Below are 24,693 nucleotides of genomic sequence, written 5' to 3' on the forward strand. Positions count from 1 at the left end.
GGCAGAGCAATGGCAGATGAAGTTCAACGTGGAGAAATGCAAAGTAATGCATTTAGGTAGTAAGAATAAGGAACACGAGTATAGAATGTCAGGCGCAACTCTGGGTAAGAGCGAACAAGAAAAGGACCTGGGTGTACTGATAGATAGGACCCTGAAGCCGTCGGCACAATGCGCGGCAGCGGCAAAGAAAGCAAACAGAATGTTAGGCATGATAAAAAAAGGAATCACGAGTAGATCGGAGAAAGTCATAATGCCGCTTTATAGAGCAATGGTCAGACCACACTTGGAATACTGTGTCCAACATTGGTCTCCCAACCTAAAGAAGGATATAAAACTGCTTGAGAGGGTGCAGAGACGAGCAACGAAGCTAATAAGAAGTATGGAGAACTTGGAATATGAGGAACGACTCAAGAAACTGGGACTGTTCTCCCTTGAGAAGAGGAGGCTGCGAGGGGACATGATCGAGACGTTCAAAATGCTGAAAGGCATCGATAAAATAGAGCAGGAAAATAAATTATTTACATTGTCCAACACGACACGGACAAGAGGACATGGTTTGAAGCTAAGGGGGGACAAGTCCAGGACAAATGCCAGGAAGTTCTGCTTTACACAGCGAGTGGTAGACGCCTGGAATGCTCTCCCAAAGGAGGTTATTAAGGAATCCACTGTGCTAGGATTCAAAGGCAAATTAGATGCACATCTCCTTACGAGAGGCATAGAGGGATATGGGTGACTAAAACTACATCAGGTGTATACCTGACTGGGCCTCTGCGTGTGCGGATCGCCGGACTCGATGGACCGTGGGTCTGATCCGGAGATGGCAGTTCTTATGTTCTTATGTCATAATACCTCACTCCAGGAATGTATAAGAGCCAAACTCATCAGTGATGTCACAATGACTTGACTGTTCTATAAATGGCTCAGATAAGAACATAAGACAAGCCATACTGGGTCAGACCAATGGTCCATCTAGCCCTGTATCCTGTTTCCACAGTGGCCAATCCAATGGCCGAGTACCTAGCAGAAACCCAAAAAGTATCAAGATTCCAAGCAGAAAATCAAAGGATAATAAGATTCTAGAATCCTAAATGGTAGCAACATTCCATGCTAATCTCAGGGAAACATTAACATATGACCTGAAAATTAAAAAAAAAGCAAGCTCTTTTTTAGGAACATGCTAGAAATAGGCTTAGCAGGTGGGAAAGTCCCAAGTTACTACAACTCTTGAGCTGTAACAAAAATCAACTAACCAGGAAAAACAAACACAAAAATCCATTCATCAATGGCCTCAAAACAGGCTCACCTCCCTCTTTTGTGGTGGGGGGGGGTGGATTCTGGTAAGCTGAATCATAGACAATCTCGGAATTTTACTTTGTGTTTCCTTCCTTTACAGCTATTCTTAAAAAAAAAAAAAAAAGTTGGAACAGTCTCTCTTAAGGCAGCTGCCACATGGAATGTTGTTCTAGTCAAAATTAGACGTATTGACTCTTATAAACTTGTTTCGCCATAATCTTTAAGGTTTTTTTTATTTTAGAAGGCCTTTGTCTTAATTTGTCTTAAATTATATTTTAATCCCTTTTTATATATTATATGATATCTCTTGTAAACTAAACCACTTCAGGACCTATTTTTTAGGGCAGAATGTGGTATAAAAGTGGGTGTCAGGTCAAAAGCGCGCCGGGACAAAAGCGCACGCAGACAATTGAGCGCAGCACGGAGGCGCACACTGCAGAAAATTACTGTTTTTAGGGCTCTGACGGGGGGGTGGTGTGGGGGGGAACCCCCCCACTTTACTTAATAGAGATTGTGCCGCGTTGTGGGAGGTTTGGGTGGTTGTAACCCCCCACATTTTACTGAAAACTTCACTTTTTCCCTGTTTTTAGGGAAAAAGTTAAGTTTACAGTAAAATGTGGAGGGTTACAACCCCCCAAACCCCCCCCACGCCGGTGCGATCTCTATTAAGTAAACTGGGGGGGCTCCCCAACAAAAACCCCCGTCGGAGCCCCTAAAAACTGTAATTTTCTTCGGCGTGCGCCTCCGTCTTGCGCTCAGTTGACGGCGCGCGCCTTTGTCTTTCGCGGGGTTGTCTATGAACCCCAAGTGAGCCTTGAAGGCTGCCCCTCCCCATTCCATTTTTTTTTTTATACATAAGCCCACCTAAAGTCAAGCACCAGAAGTGATTGATGCCCACTTGCTCCTGCCTCCAGCAGCAGAACCTTAAAAAAAAAAAAGTGGTGCCTGACCCCCCCCCCCCACACCCCACCCCTTTTATTTGCAGTTTGATGCACCCTGTTTATATTAGTTACAATCGATATCAGTCTTTGGGCAGGAAGCATAAGGCATAGATTTGCAGATGCTCAACAGGAAAAATCCAAAGCAAAACTGCAGAACAATCCATTCCCCTGCTTTTAAATCATTTTCAAGAAAAAATTATATCACAGCATTACTGCTTTGCTGAGACACTACCATAAACGGACGTTATTTTGTGGCAAACTACATGACTTCCTTGTAACCTGGTGTTAGGACCCATGTCTGCTTGAACTAGAAGCTAACCAGATTTCAGGTTTGATGCTGAAACTGGCTCAAAATTCAAATTCAGACTACTATGTATATTTGTACTGTGAATTTTATGTTGTATAGGATTATATACGTTTTTTGAATCCCACCTTGGAATAAGGTGGTGGTTTATAAATCTTAATAAATTAAAATAAGATGAAAGAAATGGTTTTGGTTTCAGCTGAAAATGTTGGTGCATTTTCAGCTGAAACCAGAACTCCCCCACCCCCTGGACCAGGGGTGTCAAAGTCCTTCCTCGAGGGCCACAATCCAGTCAGGTTTTCAGAATTTCCCCAATGACTATGCATGAGATCTATTTGCATGTACTACTTTCATTGTATGCTAATAGATCTCATGCATATTCATTGGGGAAATCCAGAAAACCTGACTGGATTATGGCCCTCGAGGAGGGACTTTGATACCCCTGCCCTGGACAAAAGCAGGCCCCACTCCAGACCGAAATCAGCATCACCCACCCCAAGACCTACCTTTCAAATCTGGGTGGTCCAGTGGCCTAGTCAAGAGCAGAAACAGTCCCCAGTTGCTTCTGCCCTTGCGCAGGAGGTAGTGGCTTCCATTTTGAGACTGGAGCACACATGGGCAGGAGCGACTGGGTCAACTAGGCCACTAGACCATTAGAGTTTGTAAGGTAGGCCTGGTGGTGGGGGAGGGGAAGGAAGTATGCCTTGCTGTTGTGGGTTTTGGCTTCAGCTGGAAAATCGCACCATGAATTTCAACCGCAGATTTGGTTTCAGGCTAAACCTGAAAAAATACACACGCACAAAAACCTTTCAACTGCCCTCTAGCTTGAGCCTACCTAACCGTTCCTCTGCATATACTGTTGGGGGGTATGAAATACTTTTCAGATTTATGGCTCTGTGCACTGCTTCCTGCATGTTACTTCTTGATCTTTCTGAACATTCTTTGCCTTATGGCAGTGGCATAATATTCACTCATGTTAGGCAAAGAAAAATATTTAAAACAGTGTTCTTCAACTTTTTTTACACCTATGGACCAGCGGAAATAAAAGAATTATTTTGTGGTCTGGCAGTTGAAGAACACTGGGCTAAGTCGCGGGCCAGACCCCGCCCATCTCCACCCAATCACCGCCCTAGACCCCACCCCCATAATAGTACTAATTGTAACACTATTTAATCCATTCATTTTTCATATATACACATACAATATAATCTTATTAACAACATATAATGGTTAACCACAAAATTAAACTACACCAAGCACACTGTATGCTTCTCAATATTCATTCCTACCAGCACACAGATAACCCCTATGCAAATACGGGACCAAAAACTAAAAGTACTAATATATACAAATGAAACCTTAAGATTCAAGACTTTGCATGGAGTACAACGCCAGAGAAAAAGAAACAAATGTATTTCTTCCTGAACAGTGCAAAATACAGACAGCAGATATAAATTCTCAAAATTGACACAATTCAATCACTAAATTCTAAAATAAAATCATTCCCCCGATCTTTGTTGTCTCCTTCCATGCTGTGCTTCAATTAGATGCCTGCTCCCCCGCCTGGCCGTTCTATGCCACCCCCGGTGATATCTTCGGGCCAGCTCCCTCTTCCTCACTGCCTCAATGCACAAAGCCACGGGCAGCGGCTCTCGCGCGTCCCGCACCTCATCCGGAAGCATTCCCTCCGAGAGCGACGTCAAAGAGAAGGCTTCCGGTTTAGGCGCAGAAAGCACATAGGAGCTGCTGCCCACAGCTTTGTGCGCTGCAGCAGTGAGGAAGAGGGAGCCGGCCCGAAGATAACGCCGCATCGATCGCACTGCAGACCGGTGATTGAAGAACACTGTCTCGGGCCCGATGATGCACATGCCGGCCCTGTGGACCGGCAAGAAATTGCTGCAGACCAGCAGTTGAAGAACACTGATTTAACATATTGTTTAATAAATTTTAGACTGAAAAGATTTGTCATGTTAGTCAAAGTGATTTTACACATCCTAACCTTCTTTTCCTGTAGAATAGGCAAATAGCTCTGCTCCTGGTGAGCTAAAAGGTGGACCTATGTTCAGTCTATCCATACTTTAGGGGTGGGACAACCATTGGGACAACAGAGCAGCACCAAAGGGCCCATAGAAGTAGGGAGCCCCCTCTCCCCTAGCTTCCATCGAGTTTAATAATTTTGATAGGTAGTTAGAGGCCTCTACAATGGCATAGCAAGGGTAGGAGGTGCCCAGGGCAGTGGCACCCCCACGCCCTCCTCTCCAGCCCCTGCTCCTTCCGCACCACCCCCATACTTCTTTAAATCTTCACCAGCATGAGCATCTTCTCAAGCCTGCTGCTTGCGCTATCACTTCCAGGTTACAGGGCCAGGAAGTGACATCAAAGGAAAAGCTAACTGAGAAAGCTAGGCTGGCACGAGCAGCAGGCTAGAGTAGTTGCTTGCACTGGCAAAGATTTAAAGAGGTACCGGGGGAGGGGGAGAGGAAGAAGAGTTAGATAAGTTCCTGCTAAACTAGAACATACACAGGTAAGGCTAGACTCAGTTAGGGCACTATTCTTTGTCCTAAGGGCCGCCGCAGGAGCGGACTGCTGGGCACGATGGACCACTGGTCTGACCCAGCAGCGGCAATTCTTATGTGAGCATGGCATGGGGGGTGGAGAGATGCTGGCACCCCCACCAAGATGGCGCCTGGGGCGATCCACCCCCCCCCCCACACACACACACAACTACGCCTATGATGCTTAGCACCCAGGGGGCCCAGATCACTGTCAGTTTGTCCCAGCCACACTGATAGACAGAGTGGAGGTTTGGCAAGTTTGCATAGTTTCAAAACCCAAGCTGGTCTGCAATCCTGGGCTCCCTACCCTATGCCCAACACAAAAGTACAAAGAAAAAGGTACTTGAAAAGCATAAGAAGAAAGGCAACACTTACTTTATCCAGGATGAATCTGTTAAGATAAGGCATGTATCCCTGATTGGACACGGGACCCTCATCATCATCCCTGAAATGTTCTTCAAGAGCCACAGGGTCATGGGGGACTTTCAGCAGCGTGCACAAGTTATGTGAAAGGACCTGAAAGAGACAACAGAACCAGTCTTATTGTATCCTCTCACCAGTTTACTGCTTCCAGCTCTGCAGACCGTTAACAAGGGGACCGACTGAACGTGTGCACATTCATCACCGTTTTATTGGGGCCGTTGAGCAACAGAAGCCGTTATCCACGGCCAGCTTAAAGAAAAAGAAGAACATAGTAAAATAAATTCCCAATATCCTTTAAGCAAACTGAAGAGTACAACACGTGAACCAAAAAGTTACATCTTTCACCCTCTTAAACAGGCAGTGACGTAGTTAGGGGGGCACAGTCTACCCTGGGCGCCATGTTGATGGGGGGCACCAACACCCCTCCTTCTCTCTGCCCCCTCGTCATGCATGGCCACTGCCTCCGACAATCCTAACAATTGACAAGGACACGCAGTTTATCAAGTATATGTAATACTAGAACATGGCCATTTAATGGCTCTGGCAAAAATGGCCTTAGGGCGTGGGAAAAACCCCGACAAGGATGCACTAAGACCACTCTTTTTTTTTTTTTTTTATCTCAGCCTAGTAAAAGGGCACCTTAGCTTTTCCTGTTTACAGTGATGTAGCAAGGGCGAGAGGCACCCCCTTCCCCCGTACCTCTAGTGGTGCACCACCGCGAGCAACGACTTCAACATGCTCCTCGCGATCCTGGCGGCCCTCCCTCCAACGTCACTTCTGCGCGCAGCACCCGGAAGTGATGTCAGCAGGAGAGCTGACGCAGTCGGCAGGGAACATGTTGAAGTTGTTGCTCGCGGCGTTGCACCACTAGAGGTACGGAGGAAGGGGGTGCCTCTCTCCCTTGCTACACCACTAGTATTATATATACTTGATAAATTGCGTGTCCTTGTCAATTGTTGTTAGGATTGTCAGATGCAGTGGCAGTAAGGGAAGGGGGGGGAGGCGATCCGTCCCAGGTGCCGTCTTGGTGGGGGCGCCGCCTTCAAATCCCTACCACCGTACTGCTAGCTCTTGCAGACACTAGCAGCAGCTCTAACCTGCTGCTTGTGCTAGCCTCAGCGCTCCCTTCTGATATGACTTCCAGGTCCTGCAACTAGGAAGTGACAGAGGGAGAGCCAATGCTGCTCGCACCATGGAACTAAACAGGTATGGGGGGGAAGGGAAGAGCGCGCAGTAGGAGGGGGCAGGAAGAGGCTGAGGGGGGCACCACCACCCGGGTGCCTCCCACCCTAGCTACGCCACTTTTCAGAAGTATCCAAGGCAAGTCTCATATCAAATTAATGATAATCAGTTCGCCATCACATCTTCATTGATCAGATATCTTTACTTATTTTGCTTGTTGTGTATCTCATTTGATATTCTTTACTGTGAACTTGCGGCAATTAATTAGCTAGCAGCTCTGCATGAGCAGGAGCGACCTTCCTTTGCCCCTGCCCGTGTAGAGCCACTAACTAATTGGCTGCTGGAGTTCTCGCAGTTCCGCGAGAACTCGCAGCAGTCAATTAGCTAGCGGCTCTGCATGGGCAGGAGTGAAGGAAGGTCGCTCCCGCCGCGGTTCACCGCTGGACCACCAGGGACTTAACAGGTACACAGAAGGGGGTAGGCGGGAGATAAAAGTTGTTTAAAGTCAGCTGGTGCAGGAGACGGAAGGGATCCCTCCTGTCCCAGAACACCTCTGGACCACCAGGGATTTAAAAGGTATGCAGAGGGGGGAGGGGTTGGTAGGAGGGAGATAAAAATTGTTAAAGTTGGTTGGGGCAGGAGACAGGAGAGATCCCTCCTGTCCTGGCCCACTGCTGGCCCACCAGGACTTATGGTAGGCCTGGTGAAGTCCTGTAAGGCATCAAAAGGGAAGGGGGCAGGGTACAGAACCTGGCAGGAAGGAGGGGAGCTGGGTACGGAGACTGGCAGGGGTGGGATGGATGGATGCAGAGCCTGGCAAGGAGGGAGGGGGACTGAGTGCAGAGACTGGCATGGCAGGCAAGGGAGTAAGGGAGAAGGCTGGATGCAGAGGAGGGAGGGCAAACAAGGTGCAGAGCCTAGCAGGGAGGGAGGGGGGCTGGGTTCAAAGCCTGGCATGGGAGGGATGGGTGGGGCTCGAAGCAGAGCCAGGCAGTGAACTACACTTGAATATTAACCCCACCCCCGGTTTATATGCAAGTCAACCTTTTTTCCTCCTTCAGTTTATATTCAAGTATATACGATAGCAGGTTTTAGTATTAATTCACAAAATGGCAAAACCTTCTAGAAATATGGCTTTAAAAAGTGTTGTATAGAGTATTATTCCCAGAGATCTATCTTTCATACATTTTATATTATAAAAATGTTGAACACAAGTAACTTTTCACTGCAGCAAAACCACCTCAGAAAAAGGTATTGAAGAGCAGGGCAAAGACTGATTGGGAGTTCTTACATATCAACAACTAATTTGCCAGCGAGATGCTGAAGTCAGCTATTGCATGTCCCTCTCCTTTAAGCTTATGAATGTGGCACGCCTAAGTAAACATTTCTGGCAAAGACTTCAGTTTCTATTGATCCATTAGATATCTGCAGCTGTCATAACCTGTATGAACATGATTTAGAGACAAACTCCAAACTAAGGGAATCCTCTGTCCATCCATTCTATTCATCTTGTGCAACCCAACTCTTCCTATAAACAGTTGGATGTAACCAGACATGCTCAAATGTCACGTCTTGTGTCGTAACCAATTTATGCTGGGTTTTACAAGACAGCGATAGAGGTTTTTAGCACAGGTCGGCAAGGTAAAATGTTCCAACGCTCATAGGAATTCTAGTTAAAAGAGCCCTTATTTTCAGAAGTCTGCCAGCCAATTATCTCGAAGGCACGTTGCTGCTTATACAGACAGACCACAATTACAGATCAGAAAACATCCATTTTTTTTTATTTTATAATCATGAAAATTTGTCATTTTTATAACTTATAATTTAATCTTTAACAGGCATTAACAGCGCTTATCGTTTCTTTTATTCGCCCTCGGCTTCATCAGGTGATCCAGAAAATTGTGCCATGACTCGTCTTTAACTGTCTCTACACAGCACAATTTTTTAGATTCCCTGATGAATCTTCTCCCCTCCGGTTTCACTCCCCCGATTTTTATTTGGAAATAAATAAAATGCAAAAAAAAATAAAAAATAGAATTCAACTGAAACACACATTACGATGCAACACATTTTAAAAACAATGTCTAAAAGAACATGAGAAAGTCAAGCAGTAGCAATAAAAGTTTTACTATCAAGCACTCTGCCAGAATAAAAGTTCAAATTCAAATATATATAGGGAAAACCCAATAAGTTTGGTACTCTACTAAGAAGAGTGATTAAAGGAGAGCATATGAAAGTAGAATAGAATCACTCCAAAGACCATATTTACGAGCTTTACACTGGTTAAACAGCAACACTTTGAAGCCAAAAATACGCTCAGGGAGGCAAAAACAAGGAGCCAAAGCCCCAAGAACATCACCTCACCACCCAATCATCGCATATTGTGAAGTCAAATGAAAAAAATCCAAATTCTTCGCTGCAATCTAGTACACAAACTTGCTTATACTATTAAACTATTTAAAACAAAAAACTTAGCTTGATCGAAGGTTCCGACGGGGCCCGTTTCGATCCTGTGTCAGGGAACCGCAGGATCGAAACAGGCCTCGTCGGAACTTTCGATCAAGCTTTATGCTTGGAATAGTTTAATAGTATAAGCAAGTTTGTGTGCTAGATTGCAGCAAAGAATTTGGATTTTTTTTCACTTCACAATATGCGGCGATTGGGTGGTGAGGTGATGTTCTTGGGGCTTCGGCTCCTTGTTTTTGCCTCTGAGTCTCTGAGCACATTTTTGACTTCAAAGTGTTGCTGTTTAACCAGTGTAAAGCTCGTTAATATATTCTTTGGAGTGATTCTATTCTACTTTCAGAATAGAAGTTCAGGCAGCTCCATAGAACTTTTACTTTATAGAACCCTATATAAAATACATCGGGCCTAGATTCTGGTTTGCAGATAAGAGCTAGAAAATGATTGGTTACAGGTAACAGACATGAAGAACTTTCATGGTAAACAAGTGATCTTTTATTGGCAAATGTCTACCCTTGAACAATGGAACAACAAACAAGGAAATAAGGTTTAAAGAAAACAGGTAAATCATAATAGCATTTGGAGTACTTCCCAGAGAAAATCTTGCACAAGCAGGGTTATAATACTCTGTTAATCTAGAAGAAACTACCAGACTTTAGTGAATCAGAATATAAAACAATCTAGAAGAAGTAAAGAGCATTCTGGGGAACAGTTTAATAACTCACATTATTGAGTCTTTTTAGTACAAATAGACCCAGTATCTAATTTTCAAAGTAAACATCAAAGAAAATAAGCAGTTGATAAATAGTAACAGTAGATGACGACAGATAAAGACTTAATCCATCCAGTCTGCTCAACAGTCACACTCATTATCAATTCATGATTACCCCAACAATGAACGTGGTATAGTAGACCAGGATTAAGTATCTCGAAGCCCACTCTAGCCTATCTCAATCTGTCCAAAAGCCCAATAGGAGATCAGCCACATCAAAATGTTTGAGCAATCATAAATCATACAATGAATCCAGTTACTATAAGCCTGACATGTGGCAAAAGACCATTGCCTACAACTAAAAAACAAACAACCCCACCCCCCCACTAAAGAAAGAGTAAAAAACTAGAAAAAAATAATTTATTTTCAGATTTATTGTAGTTTGCTCAATTAAAAAAGGTAATCCTAAAGCTTCTATACTGCTACTGACTGGAGAGTCAATTCAGAGCATTCACATGAGCTTCTCTAAAGGAGTTAGCGTTTTCTGAGATGGTTTTCAATACAGACATATTTATACCACAGTCAAATCATCCTATGTATATACACATATAATACTAGTTTCGTGTACCATGTTCATTCTAAATCTTACTTATATGTATACATAATACTGGACTGAAGGAGGATGAGAAAGACTTTTAGACTCTTGTACATGATAAATTCATTAGGGCATCTCATTGTATGTGAGGCCATACCATATCAAACTAAGAAACTCCTAAACTGCTGTAAAAACAGTGAAGTGACAAGTTTCAAGTTTTATTAAAATTTTGATGTATCGCAATATCATTAATTCAACTTTTGGATTCATCCCTCTTCTGTAATGTGACCATCACGAAAAACACACAGCAGGGCTCAAAAGTAATCTGGACAAGTTCCTGGGGGGAAAGCCCATAAAAAGTTATTATTGAGGTAAGACTTAAGAAAGCCATCAATTACCCCTTGAAAGGACCTAAGAGAAAATGGATCTGGCGATCTCACTACTTGTGGCGATGTCATAACTTGTGATCGGCACTTGCAATGACTGTTGATGCTGGACTTCGACGGACCCTGGTCTGGCTCTGCAAAGCTAAACCTTAACTAGGTATTTCAACAATTCAGATGTCAGCCATCACTTCAGCCACATCTGCAAAACAACAGTCCAACAAACAGAAGCATGCCAGGCTCTGAATCCTTTGGTTTCATTCTGGTGCTCTCCGACTGTGATAAGGAGAAAACCAGGATCTCAAACACTAAGCCTCAGTGTGACAATTGAGACTAATAGTCAGCCAATACCTAGAGGGTATTTGGCAACCAGGTACCAGTATTATAAAAACATTTTTTTCTCTCCACTGATTTTTCTGTTGCTCAACTGGAGGGGCCACAACACTGTTGTGCTTTCTCGTAAACCTTGCAGTATATTTACATATGGATGCCAAGATCCAAAACCAAATATACTTGATAACAAACCTGTTAAACTGCATTACTAGGGAAGGCACTCGCGCATGCGCGGTGCGGCCAACTAGATCTTTCTAGTTAAAAGTGTCCATACCGGGGCTCCGTCGGTGACGTCACCCATACGTTAAGAATATGCTGCCTGCTTGTCCTGGGATAACCAAATATACTTGATAACAAACCTGTTAAACTGCATTACCATGTTAAATATTTTACAACAAAGGTAGCCCATTATCTGAATTATGACACAGTAGATTCTGTTAAGCGGAACTCAAGCCACCAGCAAAAAAAATAAATAAATAAATTCTGTAATACTTTAAATAAAAATGAAAATAAAATCAATTTCTGGTGGAAATTTAAGTGTAAACTTGGCATGCCACATTTGAGTACGCCCCCCACTTTGCCTACCACATGCCCGGTAGTTTGTCTAGAACAGTTTATGGTATGTCTGCAGTGGTGCAGCAAGGGTAGGAGATGCCCGGGGGGGGGAGGTATCCCTCGCGCCCTCCTCACCACCCCCACTCTTTCTGTGCCAACCCCCTCGTGCCCTCCTCTCCACCCCTGCTCCTTCCACGCCAAGCTCATGTCCTCCCTTCCCATCCCTTTACCACTTAAAATCTTTGCCTACAGCTCGCACTGGCATTCCCTCTGATGTCACTTCCTGGCACCTGCAACCCAGAAGTGATTTCAGAGGGAGCTAGGCCAGTGAAAGCAGTTTCTCTCACTGGCAAAAATTTTAAAGAGGTACAGTGGGTAGGGAAGGGAGGGCGTGAGCGGAGAGATGCCGGCTCCCCCACCATGATAGTGCCCAGGGCAGTCCGCCCACCCCGCCTTTACTACGCCACTGCATGTCTGTGTGGCCAGTCTACTAAAAATATTGGCCCCCTCATACATCTCAATGGCACGTGTGTGTTTTGCATTTAGACATTTTGAAAAAGGTCACAAAAGATAGATGCACTAAAGATGAACACGTCTAGAAATGGTCATTTTTGGAAAAAAAAACCCAAGATGGACATTTTACAGTGTCGAAAACGGCCATTTTCTCTACCCGAGTTTTGGACACATTTCTCAAAACTGTTCCAAACTCGAACTTAATCATATCGAAAATGGCTCTCTACATCTTATATCTATAACTACATTTAGGCACTGTAAAATTGTTGACTGTCCTATTATGGTAATAAATAAGTGGTGATACACTGGCTTTGTGTGATAACTGAAATAATACTATCAAAAGGCAATAACAGTTATGTGCATTATCCTGTTACAAGCAAGTTACACTTCGGCCCCAAGGTCGTGCACATAACCAGAATACACTGCAATTCTCTCTTTTTCTCTCAGCTGATGCTTTAGGAGCAGTGTAAACATAAGAACCGCCATACTGGGACAGACCAAAGGTCTATCAAGCCCAGTATCCTGTTTCCAACTGTGGCTAACCCAGGTCCCAAGTACCTGGCAGAAATCCAAAGAGTAGCAACATTCCAGACCTGAGATTGTGATGTCATAATGCCTGATTCCACCAATTCCTAAGAGCCAGTGATGTCACAATGGCTCGATTATCCTATACTTAGTTCACATAAGAACATAAGAATTGCCATACTGGGACAGACCGAAGGTCCCTCTAGCCCAGCATCCTGTTTCCAACAGTGGCCAACCCAGGTCCCAAGTGCCTAGCTAGATCCCAAGTAGTAAAATGGATATGATTTTATTTTTTTTAAAAATTTATTTCAAGAGCGCAACATAGTACAGAACACAAGAAGCAAAATCCTTCATATCAGTCAAACAGCATAGCCAAATACAAGTAATTCCATAAAAACAGCATAACACACTCAAAATTTTTCCCCAATTTTCTCCCCACCTCCCCCCAAAGCCCTCCCTCCTACCCCCCAAACCCACCTCCAAACAACCCTCAAGCCCCCCCCCCCACCACCATTACAACTAAATCACCTGGACATGGAGCAGCTATCATATCTCCACCGAACACTCACTGTACTGCTCTCCACTGTTCATAGTCATCCCACACATTATGGTAATTACTTACACGCTTATGACGAAGAGCCGTCAGCTTAGACATCAGTTGGAGGTAATCCAGCTGATGAAATATCTCACGGCAACCAGGGATAGCCGGAGACCTCCAGCGATGGGCTAATGCCAACCAGGCTGTAAACACACAAGCTGCAAATTTCTGTTCAGATTTCGTAAAGCCCGGTACTCCCACATTCAATGAACAACTCTCCAAACACACTGGGCAATGTTTCTGCAACACACGGACCAGCAGACATCCCACCATTTGCCAATATTCCTTAACAGCAGGGCAGGCCCACCATATATGCAGAAAATCACCCCGGCCCCCACAATTCCTCCAACACCAATCCGAACCTCATCCCAAAATACAATGTACCCTATTGGGGGTAAAATACCACCTATAATACATTTTATAGCCATTTTCCACATAGTTAATGGACAGAGTAGTGGTAAACAAACTCTTATAAATAATCTGCCAGCTAGGCCATCCCAGTCCCCTCTGAACCTCCCGCTCCCAAAATGCAGGGATCCCAGGGATCTTCCCTACCCAAGAAACCCCCCCATGACCCGAACACAGCCACATAGCTTGTTCTAAACGCTTGTCCCCTAAAGACAAATCCCAAAAAAACCTTTTTGAACACAGCCGCATGTACAAAAAAGAGTCCATGTCCTCCAAGCCATATTCAACCTGCAAATCTGCAAAGGATAACATTTGAAGTTCCCCCCATAACTGTCCCAAATAACGTAAACCCAATTTAACCCATCTATAATTAATCACCACCTCCCGATAGGACAAAAAACCCAGCATCACTGCAGTTGCCACTCTGGAAACATTATCCGCCGCAGTCTAAATAATAATAAACAAACAAACAGGATGTTAACTTCTAATGTCAACAGTTTATCTATAGATAAGAACTTCACTAGTGTCTTTACACAGAAGAGACAAAGGCACAGTGACACTCCGGATGCAGAGCCCAGCAGAGTGGATCATGTTTGCCTCCTAGGAGCACTGGACATGCTGAACAAACAGTTTACACTACATAACCACCGAGGTCAGGATTCTCAAAAAAAAAAACAACCGTCTGCTAACCAACCATTTTGATAGCGAATTTTAAAAAGCGAGTCATTTTCAAAAAAAATTGTGTATGCAAATGAGGTCGGCAGACAGCAAAGATTCGTTAAATTTACATGCGTCAAGTCACTGGTGATGGTGATCGGCACATGCGCAGAATATACAAGGAAAGAGGCATGAATGTGCGCATGTCCCGGGAAAGCAACGCAATCAGTACGTGCCTTTGAGCATAAAATATGCTTACATCTTTAATTACCTTCTGGTCAGACATTTCTTTCAACACGATATACCCAGGGGTGAGCATGCAACACAGTCCTATGTGGCTGCAATATCTCCTGCTGTATCTCCCTCCTTTCACCATCATCATCCTCGGGTCTTGCATATCTTCTCTTCAGGACAACATGGAGAGCGCGAATATATAAACCACCATCCATACTGTAACACAAAACACGAGGAGCTCACAAACACTTCTAAACCACGGCATGCTTTGTGAGGTTTCCCTGCCGTAAAGCATCAGTGGAGCCATATAAGCCATAAAGCATCATCCAGTATAGAAAACACGCGAGTTACAAACACTTTTCAGGGGCGCTGTGTCAATCATTGGCATGGAAGAGCTATTGGACGAAAGGAAGGGAGAGGAGGGGAGAAGCAACATCGGCTTTTAACAAGCACGCATAAAACATGCCTTTCTCTCCCAAAAACTAATATAATTCAGGTAAATCTTGTAATTTGTTTTTAATGTAAAATTTTATCATGACCCACAACAAGAAACACATAAGAAAAGGGCATCATACATGCGCTCAAGAAGCGTGTTTTTACTACTCCCCTAAAAAATATATATACTTTTTTTCCCCCATTAGCCACAGTCAAAACACATGCCACAAAAAAGCACTTTTCACAGTGCTGGCACTGTACCGGCACCCCCCAGACCAGTCGCTGTTTTTTGTCGCCCAAAGCCAACACCACTCTTAGAAAATGCCTCGGTGATTTTTAAAGAATCCACCGGAGTGCTCATTTCAATGTTGAAAAGCCCATTACCTCGCTACAGACAAAAATAATCTGCCGCAAAACTACGTGCAGGCTAAACCGTCGGAAAACAGTTTAGCGACCGAGTTAAAGTTTTGAGGATCTGGGCCTCAGACTCCAGTTCACAATTCACCCTCAGCAGCTTACCCAGATCACACCTGGCTAGACACGCGATGGCCCTGAATATAGCTCGCCGGAATATACCATAGTGATGTGTAACAGGGGGCCACCTCAGGAGGATGCCCATGAAGGCTTTAAGGGCTATAGCTCAAAAGAGGCCAGTTCTAGTTGAGCCAAATGTGTAAAAGAGAAAGAAGACATCAGTATGTCATAAAACTATTCAAGAGAGAAAATAATTTACCCTATCTTGTAGCATTGGAACAAACCATATTTTTTGCAATCTAAAAAGCTCCCAATTTTACTTTAGTTTCCATGCTGTCAAGTATGTTTTCCTTTGTAGTTTGGACTAAGGACCAAAAATTTCTCAAAAGGTGGGGGTTCAAGCTCATAACCAACACCGAGGCTTTTTAGTTTTTAAAGTAAATAAATAGAAATGGCTTTCTCTTTATATTTTTATCTTTACTTTTCATTAATTGTTTCTTCAGGTACTTTAGTTAGATTGTGAGCCTTTGGGACAGTTAGGGAAATTTCCAAGTACCTATCTTATTTATTTTTATCTATTGTATCTTTTTAATGCATCATTTTTGTAAACCGCTTAGAAACCTCACGGTTATTAGCGGTATATAAGAATTAAATTAAAATTAAATTAAATTAAGTATTCAGTAGCAGAGAATGACACGGGGAAAAAAAATTTGTCACCGTTCCCGCCACGTCCCCGTGAGCTCGTCCCCGTCCCACAAGCTCAGTCCCTGTCCCCGCCCTGCAAACTGTCAGATCCCACCCACACAAGCCTCAAATAGTTATGATTTTATACTGAACTTATTTTATTAAAAGTATAAAAACAGACAATATTCTGTTCAATTGTCATTTTATAAACACAAATAAAATCAGAGCAAGGATCAACAAAACCCCTGTCTCCCCTCCTTTTCACAAATATCCCCTCCACTATTGTGAAAACTGAACAAACTAAATTACTACAGAATGCTACACAGAAAAATCAAGCTCCCGATTGGTGAGGCCTGACTTTAGTGCAGGAAGAGGCGATCAGAGCATACCGCGAGTGATTTCCTTCACTCGCCAGCACTCCGGCTGCCCTCTCCTGTCTCCCCCGTTAAAAAATGTATTCACGATTTTTCAAGATTCGCGGGGGTTCCTGGAACGGAACCCCCGCGAATATCGGGGGAGTACTGTACTGCCTTTAAGAAGTCTGTCAAGGCAGTTTATAAAATTACAATATACAATAGCTCAATCTGTAAGTTAAGGCAGGAACTGCAAGATTCTCTAAACAGTGGACGCCTTAAAAGCGACTGCCAATCATGCGTCAATCATGCGGTGGTGCTGTTTAGAGAATCGCGCCTCTGGCAAAGATAGGTGCCAGAAACATAGGCCAAGGACTTCCAGGCCTACCTTTAATGTGAATCACGCCGTTTAGGCACCAGTAGGAGCTTTGAATTTTTACTTAAATATCATTTAAAATAGCATTTCTCTCTTAACTTAGGTGCTGGTAGGGTGCCCACCGGTGCCTAAGGAACATTTATAGAATTTCCGCCAAAATGAAAAGAAACAAAAATACAATTTTTACAGAGATGGAAATAGTGAGAAAGTCCAATTCGTAAGTGTTCATGCTCACAATTGGACCCTGCCAGTTACTGCTGCAATAATGACAGCTTTCAAAGGGCATCTTTAAAAAAAAAAAAAAAAAAAAAGTTTTTAAGACCCTTTCTAAACTCTTGATAGGAGGTAGAGTGACACAGGGACAAATATTTCCCATCCCTACGGGAACTCATTTTCCCATCCTGGCAAGCTGTTTTCCTGTCCCTGCCCCATCCTCATCTGCACAAGCCTCAAACCCTTTAAAATCATAAGTAGCAACATTCTAGAGCTCAGATTGTGATGCCATAATGCCTCATTCCACCAATGCCTAAGCTCCGTCCTCATCTGCACAAGCCTCAAACCCTTTAAAATCATAAGTAACAACATTCTAGAGCTGAGACTGTGATGTCATAATGCCTCATTCCACCAATGCCTAAGCTTCATCCTCATCTGCACAAGCCGCAAACACTTTAAAATCATAAGTGTTCGAGGCTTGTACAATTAAGGCATAGCTTACAGGAATGGGGCAGGGACGGGGACAGCAACAAAACTCGCGGGGACAAATCTGTCCCCGTGAAACCCTCCTACTAGAGAATGACAGACTTTTTTACAAAGGCACATTAGTCGTTTTAGTGTGCACGCTAAACGCCGTGTGCGAACATATCCATTATATCCTATGGACGCGTTGGCACGCATTAGCATTGAGCGCACGCTAAAACGGCTACCGCACCTTTGTAAAAGAGGGAGTCAGATGCTGTGTCATACTTTTCCAGAGAATGGGGCCAGCTGCACTGAAACTATCTAAATGTATATTTCAAAAAGATGTAACTGAAAATTATGGCGAGCAAGGAGGAGGAATATGACAATGTACCAGAATAATGAACAGGGGATACCTATAAGGTAAATTTTATGCACAAAGGACAAATTTTTTAATGCAATCCTGTGCAAAACTGAAAGTCTGTGTTCTCCCATTAACAACGGTGTGACATGGTCAAACCTATGTTCCAGTTACAAGTATGAAAGAATGAACGCAGAATGTTTGGGATATAGTAACGCATTCCAAATGGTGTGGAGCCCATTGACTGCATTTATTGAGTCACAATAACTGTCATGTACCTTTCCTTTTATTTGACTTCCTTGCACATCCAGGGTGGGTGGGTGGGGGGAGGGGAATGTATTATTATTTGCTATACTTAATTATCTATATTATTGAAACTAAATATGTACTTCTATTAATTATGGGGAGGAGGAAATGATTGTTTTTTGACTTATTTGTGTATTTAAAGTGCGTTCTGTGTAGTGTTTATGTTTAAATTAATTGTATAGCACTGCTAACATTTGAAAATTAATAAAGATTTATTTTTAAAAAACCAACAAAAAAAACAGTGTGACATGGTCCTAGTTTCTTGCCCCTTTTATCAATTTCACTGTCATATTCTGAATGAACTGGAGACAACTTACGGTAAGTCAACTAACCAAATCCCTTTCAATAAAGAATTACAATAGTCAGTATTGCTAAGGATTAATGTCTTTAATGCTTTTTCAGAAAAAAGAAAAAAAAAAGGCCCTCACAGAATGAATCATCTATATTTTTTAAAAAGGTGTTTTCAAACTCTGAGATATGGGGGGCATTTTCAATACGACGTTTAAATCCAAACTTAGACGTTTTGTGGAAGACGGACAAAAAAAATCCAGCACCAAACATGCCCATTTTCAAAACTGCAAAAGAAATTCCCACCACTTAAAATTAAAAATTAAGACTAGTAAGATACAAAAGAAACAGTACATTTAAAAGTAAAATATATGGAGAAATAAAGTAGTTATAGGGATTCTGGATTTAACAAATACCTTTTTCAGTAGTAACTTAAGTTGGGTCCCAGTGGCTCAGTGAATTTGGGAGCAGCGTCTCCAAAAGGGATTTTCTGCATAACATAGAAACATGATGGCCCATCTACTCTGCCCATCCTCAGCATCCACTATTTCCTCCTTTCCCTATAAGCTAAGGCTCTTTATACATGAGGGCATAGAGCTTTATGTTATAGGCTAAGACTTAACACTTGCATTATGAGGTCATAGAACTTTATGGTTATAGAAACATGATGCCAGATAAAGGCCAAATGGCCCATCCAGCCTGCCCATCCACAGTAACTATTATCTCTTCTCTCTTAAGAGATCCCACGCTTTCTTGAATTCAGACACAGTCTCTGTCTCCACCACCTCTTCCAGGAGACTGTTCCATGCATCTACCACCTTTCTGTAAAAAAGTATTTCCTTAGATAACTCCAGAACCTATCACCTCTTAACATCATCCTATGCCCTCTCATTCCAGAGCTTCCTTTCAAATGAAAGAGACTCGACTTGTGCGCATTTACACCACATAGGTATACACCAAACAGGTATTTAAATGTCTCTATCATATCTCCATGCCAGTAATGAACTTCACTCCTAAGCCACAGTATGTGGAATATGATCTCAGTTTGCCATGTGTAAGGTCTCTTGTTCTGTCTCTAAGTCCAGTGCTTCCTTCACTGAAGGGCTGATACAGAAAGCTACTTATGTCATATACCAGTGGCTGAGTTGACAGCTTCTATGTAATGTGAAAATTTTACTCTCCAATGCAATAAACTATTTGCATGCAAATTACTGCCACATTAAAGTGTGTACTGTCAGAGAACAGTAAACTGCAGTGGCAATAGGGAGATGTTAAAATAAAAAGCCTGCCATTAAATTTATTTATTAAAAAACTTATACCCCGCTTAAACCTAAGTGGTTTACATAACACATACACAGTCTAGGTCAGTGGTTCCCAACCCTGTCCTGGAGGACCACCAGGCCAGTCGGGTTCTCAGGATAGCCTTAATGAATATGCATGAGAGAGATCAGCATATAATGGAGGTGCCAGGCATGCAAATCTGCTCCATGCCTATTCATTAGGGCTATCCTGAAAACCCGACTGGCCTGGTGGTCCCCCAGGACAGGGTTGGGAACCACTGCTCTAGGTCACAGTACAAAAAATAAACAACATTCACCTAAACCAGTGGTTCCCAAACCTGTCCTGGGGGACCCCCAGCCAGTCAGGTTTTCAAGATATCCCTAATGAATATGCATGAGAGAGATTTGCATACCTGTCACTTCCATTATATTCAAATCTCTCTCATGCATATTCATTAGGGATATCTTGAAAACCTGACTGGCTGGGGGTTCCCCAGGACAGGTTTGGGAACCACTGACCTAAACAATCTTCAAATAAAATATAATGCAAAAGGTTTCATAAAAAAAAAGCCTCTGTAAATAAAGTTGTTTTCAACATGCTCTTAAATCTCTTAATATCAGAAAGTACTCTAAGCAGCCCTGTCAAACTATTACACAGAAACCATAGAAGCTCGCATTTTTTTGCATAATGAACACTACTGAGTGCATCACTAACCAGTCTCGGCATCCCTTCAGACCATAAAGATCTACAGGGTTGATACACTTTCAGCACCTGATTCAGATGCCAAGGCATCACAGAGTGCAAAGCGTTAAAGATTAACACCAGGACTTTATAAACACAATCCGGTATTTGACTGAGAGCCAATGGAGCTTTTTCAATAGTGGTGTCACATGATCAAAACTGCTTCCTCCACAAATCAATCTTACAGCTGCATTTTGGACAGTTCTACTCCCCCCCCCCCAAAAAAAAAAAAAACAACAACCTAAACCCACACCGCAGAAAGACCCTATGCCCCCACTTGCCATAGCTAAAAGATTAATTAACATTCAGTTTAATATACTGTGTGGCAGACATCATGCCATCCCAGTGCCAAGGCAGTATTATCAAATCCTTGACCTTTTACCTCTTTCTGCTTTGGCCCCCAGTCAGGTGGACTGGGTATACTGGAACAGCCCCAGGGAAGAAGGGACGGTGGAAGTCCATCATCCACAGATGACACCTTGTGGCCTGATTCTGGGACCACCATTTACATAGCATCCCTGGAAAATCACAGCAATGGGTACACTGGGAAGAATGGGGGGGGGTGGATTATCTCCCTCCTTTCACCATCATCATCCTCGGATCTTGCATGCCAAAAAAATGTGCAGCTAGTTACAAATGAAGGCTCATGGGGGCTAGATCTCATTTCGATCCCTACTGAGCTGGCAGTAGGAAATTGCAAGCCACACAGGGACAGGACTTCTACTGTACCTGAATCAAAAAATACTAACCAAATCCAAACAGAAAAAAAGAAGCAGGTGGAAACTGATAAGATATTAAAAAAAACAAGACAAAACCCCCATGCAGTCTCAGCAGAACCACAAAACCAGCCAGTTAATATGTACAGATTTGCCCTTTTTTGTCTGTGTCCCCTTCATAATTAGATTTAAAAGCTCTTTCCAGGAGAGACCATGTCCTGTGTTTAATGTGCAGCACTACAGAAATAATAATATAGAGGTAGCATCCAAGAAATCTGGCTGCTAATCCTTACTCTCTCTCCACAAACAATAGGCTCTGGGGAAGTACAGTGTACACTACTCAGCACAATACCATCATTCAGAACCATAAACAGAAGTTTATTTCAACAAACAAACAAAAAAAAAAAAAGGGATGTCCCTACTTTAGCTGAAAGACTCGATTATGTCTCGGTGGATGCAAGTTTAGCAAACGAGTCAGCTGACTTTCGGTGGAAAAAAGAAATGCAAAAACTGATGATCTGGCAAGACACACACACACCAAAAAAAATCCCAAAGGTCTGAGATCTCACCCCGTGACATCAACCTCGATTGCTGCAGTTTGGAGAAAATCCGCAAGTTGGATCGAGAGAGGTGACCAGGGTGTCCCCCCCCCCCCCCCCAAGGGGTTAATTAGGTATCCATTTATTGCAAAACATGAATAATTAAACTTGAGAGAAGAAGAGGAAAAGCAACACCAATCTACTGTATTGGGAAGCATAAAAGAGGAACTTTTACAGCTCCCGGCGAGGCTCCTCACGCCAACCCCCCAAGTGCAACTGGCGAGTGAGGCCAGACGTCGCTCTCTCTCCCCCGCCTTACTTTGAGCTGGGACTTGGAAACTTTGCCGCTCTTGTCCACGTCCAGCGCGGTGAAGGCGAACCAGATGGGCTTCAGCAGTTCCTCTCTCAAGGCCATGGCCCAGGCGCCGGCTGCAGCACCCCCGTCCGCTCCGCTCCAGCGTCCCGCCCTGACTGAGCCGCCCGGCTGCCGGCACGGGACCCCTCCCGCTCACGTGACCCTCGCGCGGCCCGCGGCCAATGAGCGGGAAGGGGGTGGGCGCGCGAGCGGGGGCGTTCGGGCCCCCGCTGCAGGTGACTGCAGGAGTCGCCGCGAGACGAACTGTATCTCCCAGGTGCCAGTCGCCGAGGGTGATGAGGGCGCATAAGCACGATGCGGACCCTGTTTCCCGCGCCCTTCTCACACCCTTTCAAAGGCCTGGCCATGTCCTTTCATTCTCACCCTTTCCACTGTTCAACAATTTCTGCACCCAGCCTCATACCACGCATCAACCTGTTTTCCTTGATTTCATAGTTTTGTTGGTTTTATTGATTATCCGCCTTTCTCAAGGCGGCTCACAATGTAAACCTACACAACAAAAAGTACATAAAATAAATATGAAAAACACAAACAAATAAACGACCAGTGCTTACACCGTTACAAATGCCTTAATGCCCATATTTCATGTTACAGAATAGATGGCTCTTCAGTAACTTCTTAAAAGCATCGAAATGAATACTGAAAAGTGCTCTAAGAGCAGAGCATAAGATACAAACCGTTAACCAGCTCGCAATTCCTTACTCTCATTAGAGGCTGAACGAATTTTAGTTTTGGTGCCAAAAGTGACCCCCTCAAATCCTAATTCATTCTTGTTTCGGTTTCGAGTGAAAATTGCACTTATGTTGTGGGCCGAAACCAAAACTATGATGCAGCCCCTGCTTCTTTCTTCTCCCTACCTTGAACAAAAGATTCTCCCCTCCAAGACCACCCCCAGAATTAAAAGAGTCCCCTCCTAGGCACCCACACTACCCACTAGGCCTAGGGCCTACCCTTTCTCCCTCCCTCCCCTCCACCTGTATAAGCAGTAACACAAATACCTCTTCCACAACCCACCCCCCTACACCTAATCTGTAAGTCTCTACTCTCCCACCCAAGACCCATGCAAGGGTATTTAGCACCCTAGGTGAACCCCCCACCCACTCCTCAATTATTTTCAAGATCTCTCCTGAATTTTTCATCCATTCTGATTAGAACAATCCTGTGAGAATGCATAGATGGAGATCACACTTTTAAATATTAAACATAGCTTTTGCTCGTATTTCCATTTTTAAAATCTTTTTATTGAACATTTTATAAAAGAAATTATACAAGTACTGTATATCATACTGTATATAAGTCACCTTGAGCTTGTATAGGTTTGTGCGACTCACAAATGGAAGATTAGATTAGATCCATAGGTGCAACAAGGAAACAACAGGCACTTATTAATGCCACCATAGCTATAAGGGGTGGTAGACAGGTGGATATAGTAGGTTTTGGAGAAGTTTTGCAGGGATAACCAAAAATAAAAATGGGTTTATGGTGAGATGTATATCTGAAAGGTAATTGAAAATGGATTAGTCCAATAAAATGGTATTTTCTTATTTTCCATTTCTTATTTTATTTCTATTTGCTAATTTGTAAAATTGTAATTGTTATTTGTCTTTTTTTTTTTCAAATTTACATTTGCTATCTTTATATTATGCATACAATTAGAAGACATGTGCCACTGTTTCTGTGGTGTTGCATTGTAAGCAGAGTCTGGCTTCTTGGCGGTTCAGTTTAACTTTTGTCTTCATATTTCTATTTTTACTTTGTGATTACTTTTTCCATACAGGGCAAGGGTGTATCTGTGATCTATGTGTATGAAAAGAACATGGTTTTCTGTTAGCATTGACTGTGCAGGATTGCTCTGTCTTAATCTGGCTTGATTACTTTTATAGTGGTTGTATTGATGTTCAACTGCTCACTGCAGTGTTTAAGATGCTGCCTTTTCCTAGGTACACTCTTGTTGTGTGACTCGTGGATTATTACTACAATAATGTTTTTATATAGAGGAGGGGGGTGTTAAAAAATGATTAACTCTGGGTGTCAAATATACTAGGTACACCACTGGCTCCTTATCCCTTTCCCAGAATCCAACTGCCTCCTTCTTCCTCATCCATCCTCCTATTCTGGATACACTCTTCCTTTCCACAGCATCTATCCTTCTGCCCCTCCCTCTCCACTTCCCCCTGCATATGCCCTTATTTCTCTACCTATCCCACAGTATCTGTCCTCTCTTGCCTTCTCACTCCATTAACATCTGCTGGCCTCCAGAGGGAAGGAGCAACCCCCTTAGATCTTTCTGGTATGAAAGTCTAGGGTAATCTGAAGCGGTAGGTGAGTTAATTCCTTATTTAGCCACATGGGTTTCAATCTTAGTGCAAGTTATTATAAATAGCCTTCACTAAAATAAAACAAACATTCTTTCA

General features: G+C 43.2%; 1 protein-coding gene across 1 annotated transcript in view; it reads right to left on the minus strand.

Moving 5' to 3' along the window:
• The window catches only part of SWAP70 (switching B cell complex subunit SWAP70), an 87,559-nt gene extending 65,068 nt beyond the window's left edge, over nt 1–22,491 (minus strand). The window contains exons 1-2 of the mRNA XM_033928451.1: nt 22,223–22,491; nt 5,469–5,609 (exon numbers count right to left, since the gene is read on the minus strand). Coding sequence (XP_033784342.1) covers nt 5,469–5,609; nt 22,223–22,318 — 237 coding nt within the window. The 5' untranslated portion in view covers nt 22,319–22,491. The remainder of the gene's footprint in view (nt 1–5,468; nt 5,610–22,222) is intronic.
• Nucleotides 22,492–24,693: the final 2,202 nt, after the last annotated feature.

This window comes from Geotrypetes seraphini, chromosome 19 (genome assembly GCF_902459505.1).
Source record: "Geotrypetes seraphini chromosome 19, aGeoSer1.1, whole genome shotgun sequence".
NCBI lineage: Eukaryota > Metazoa > Chordata > Amphibia > Gymnophiona > Dermophiidae > Geotrypetes > Geotrypetes seraphini.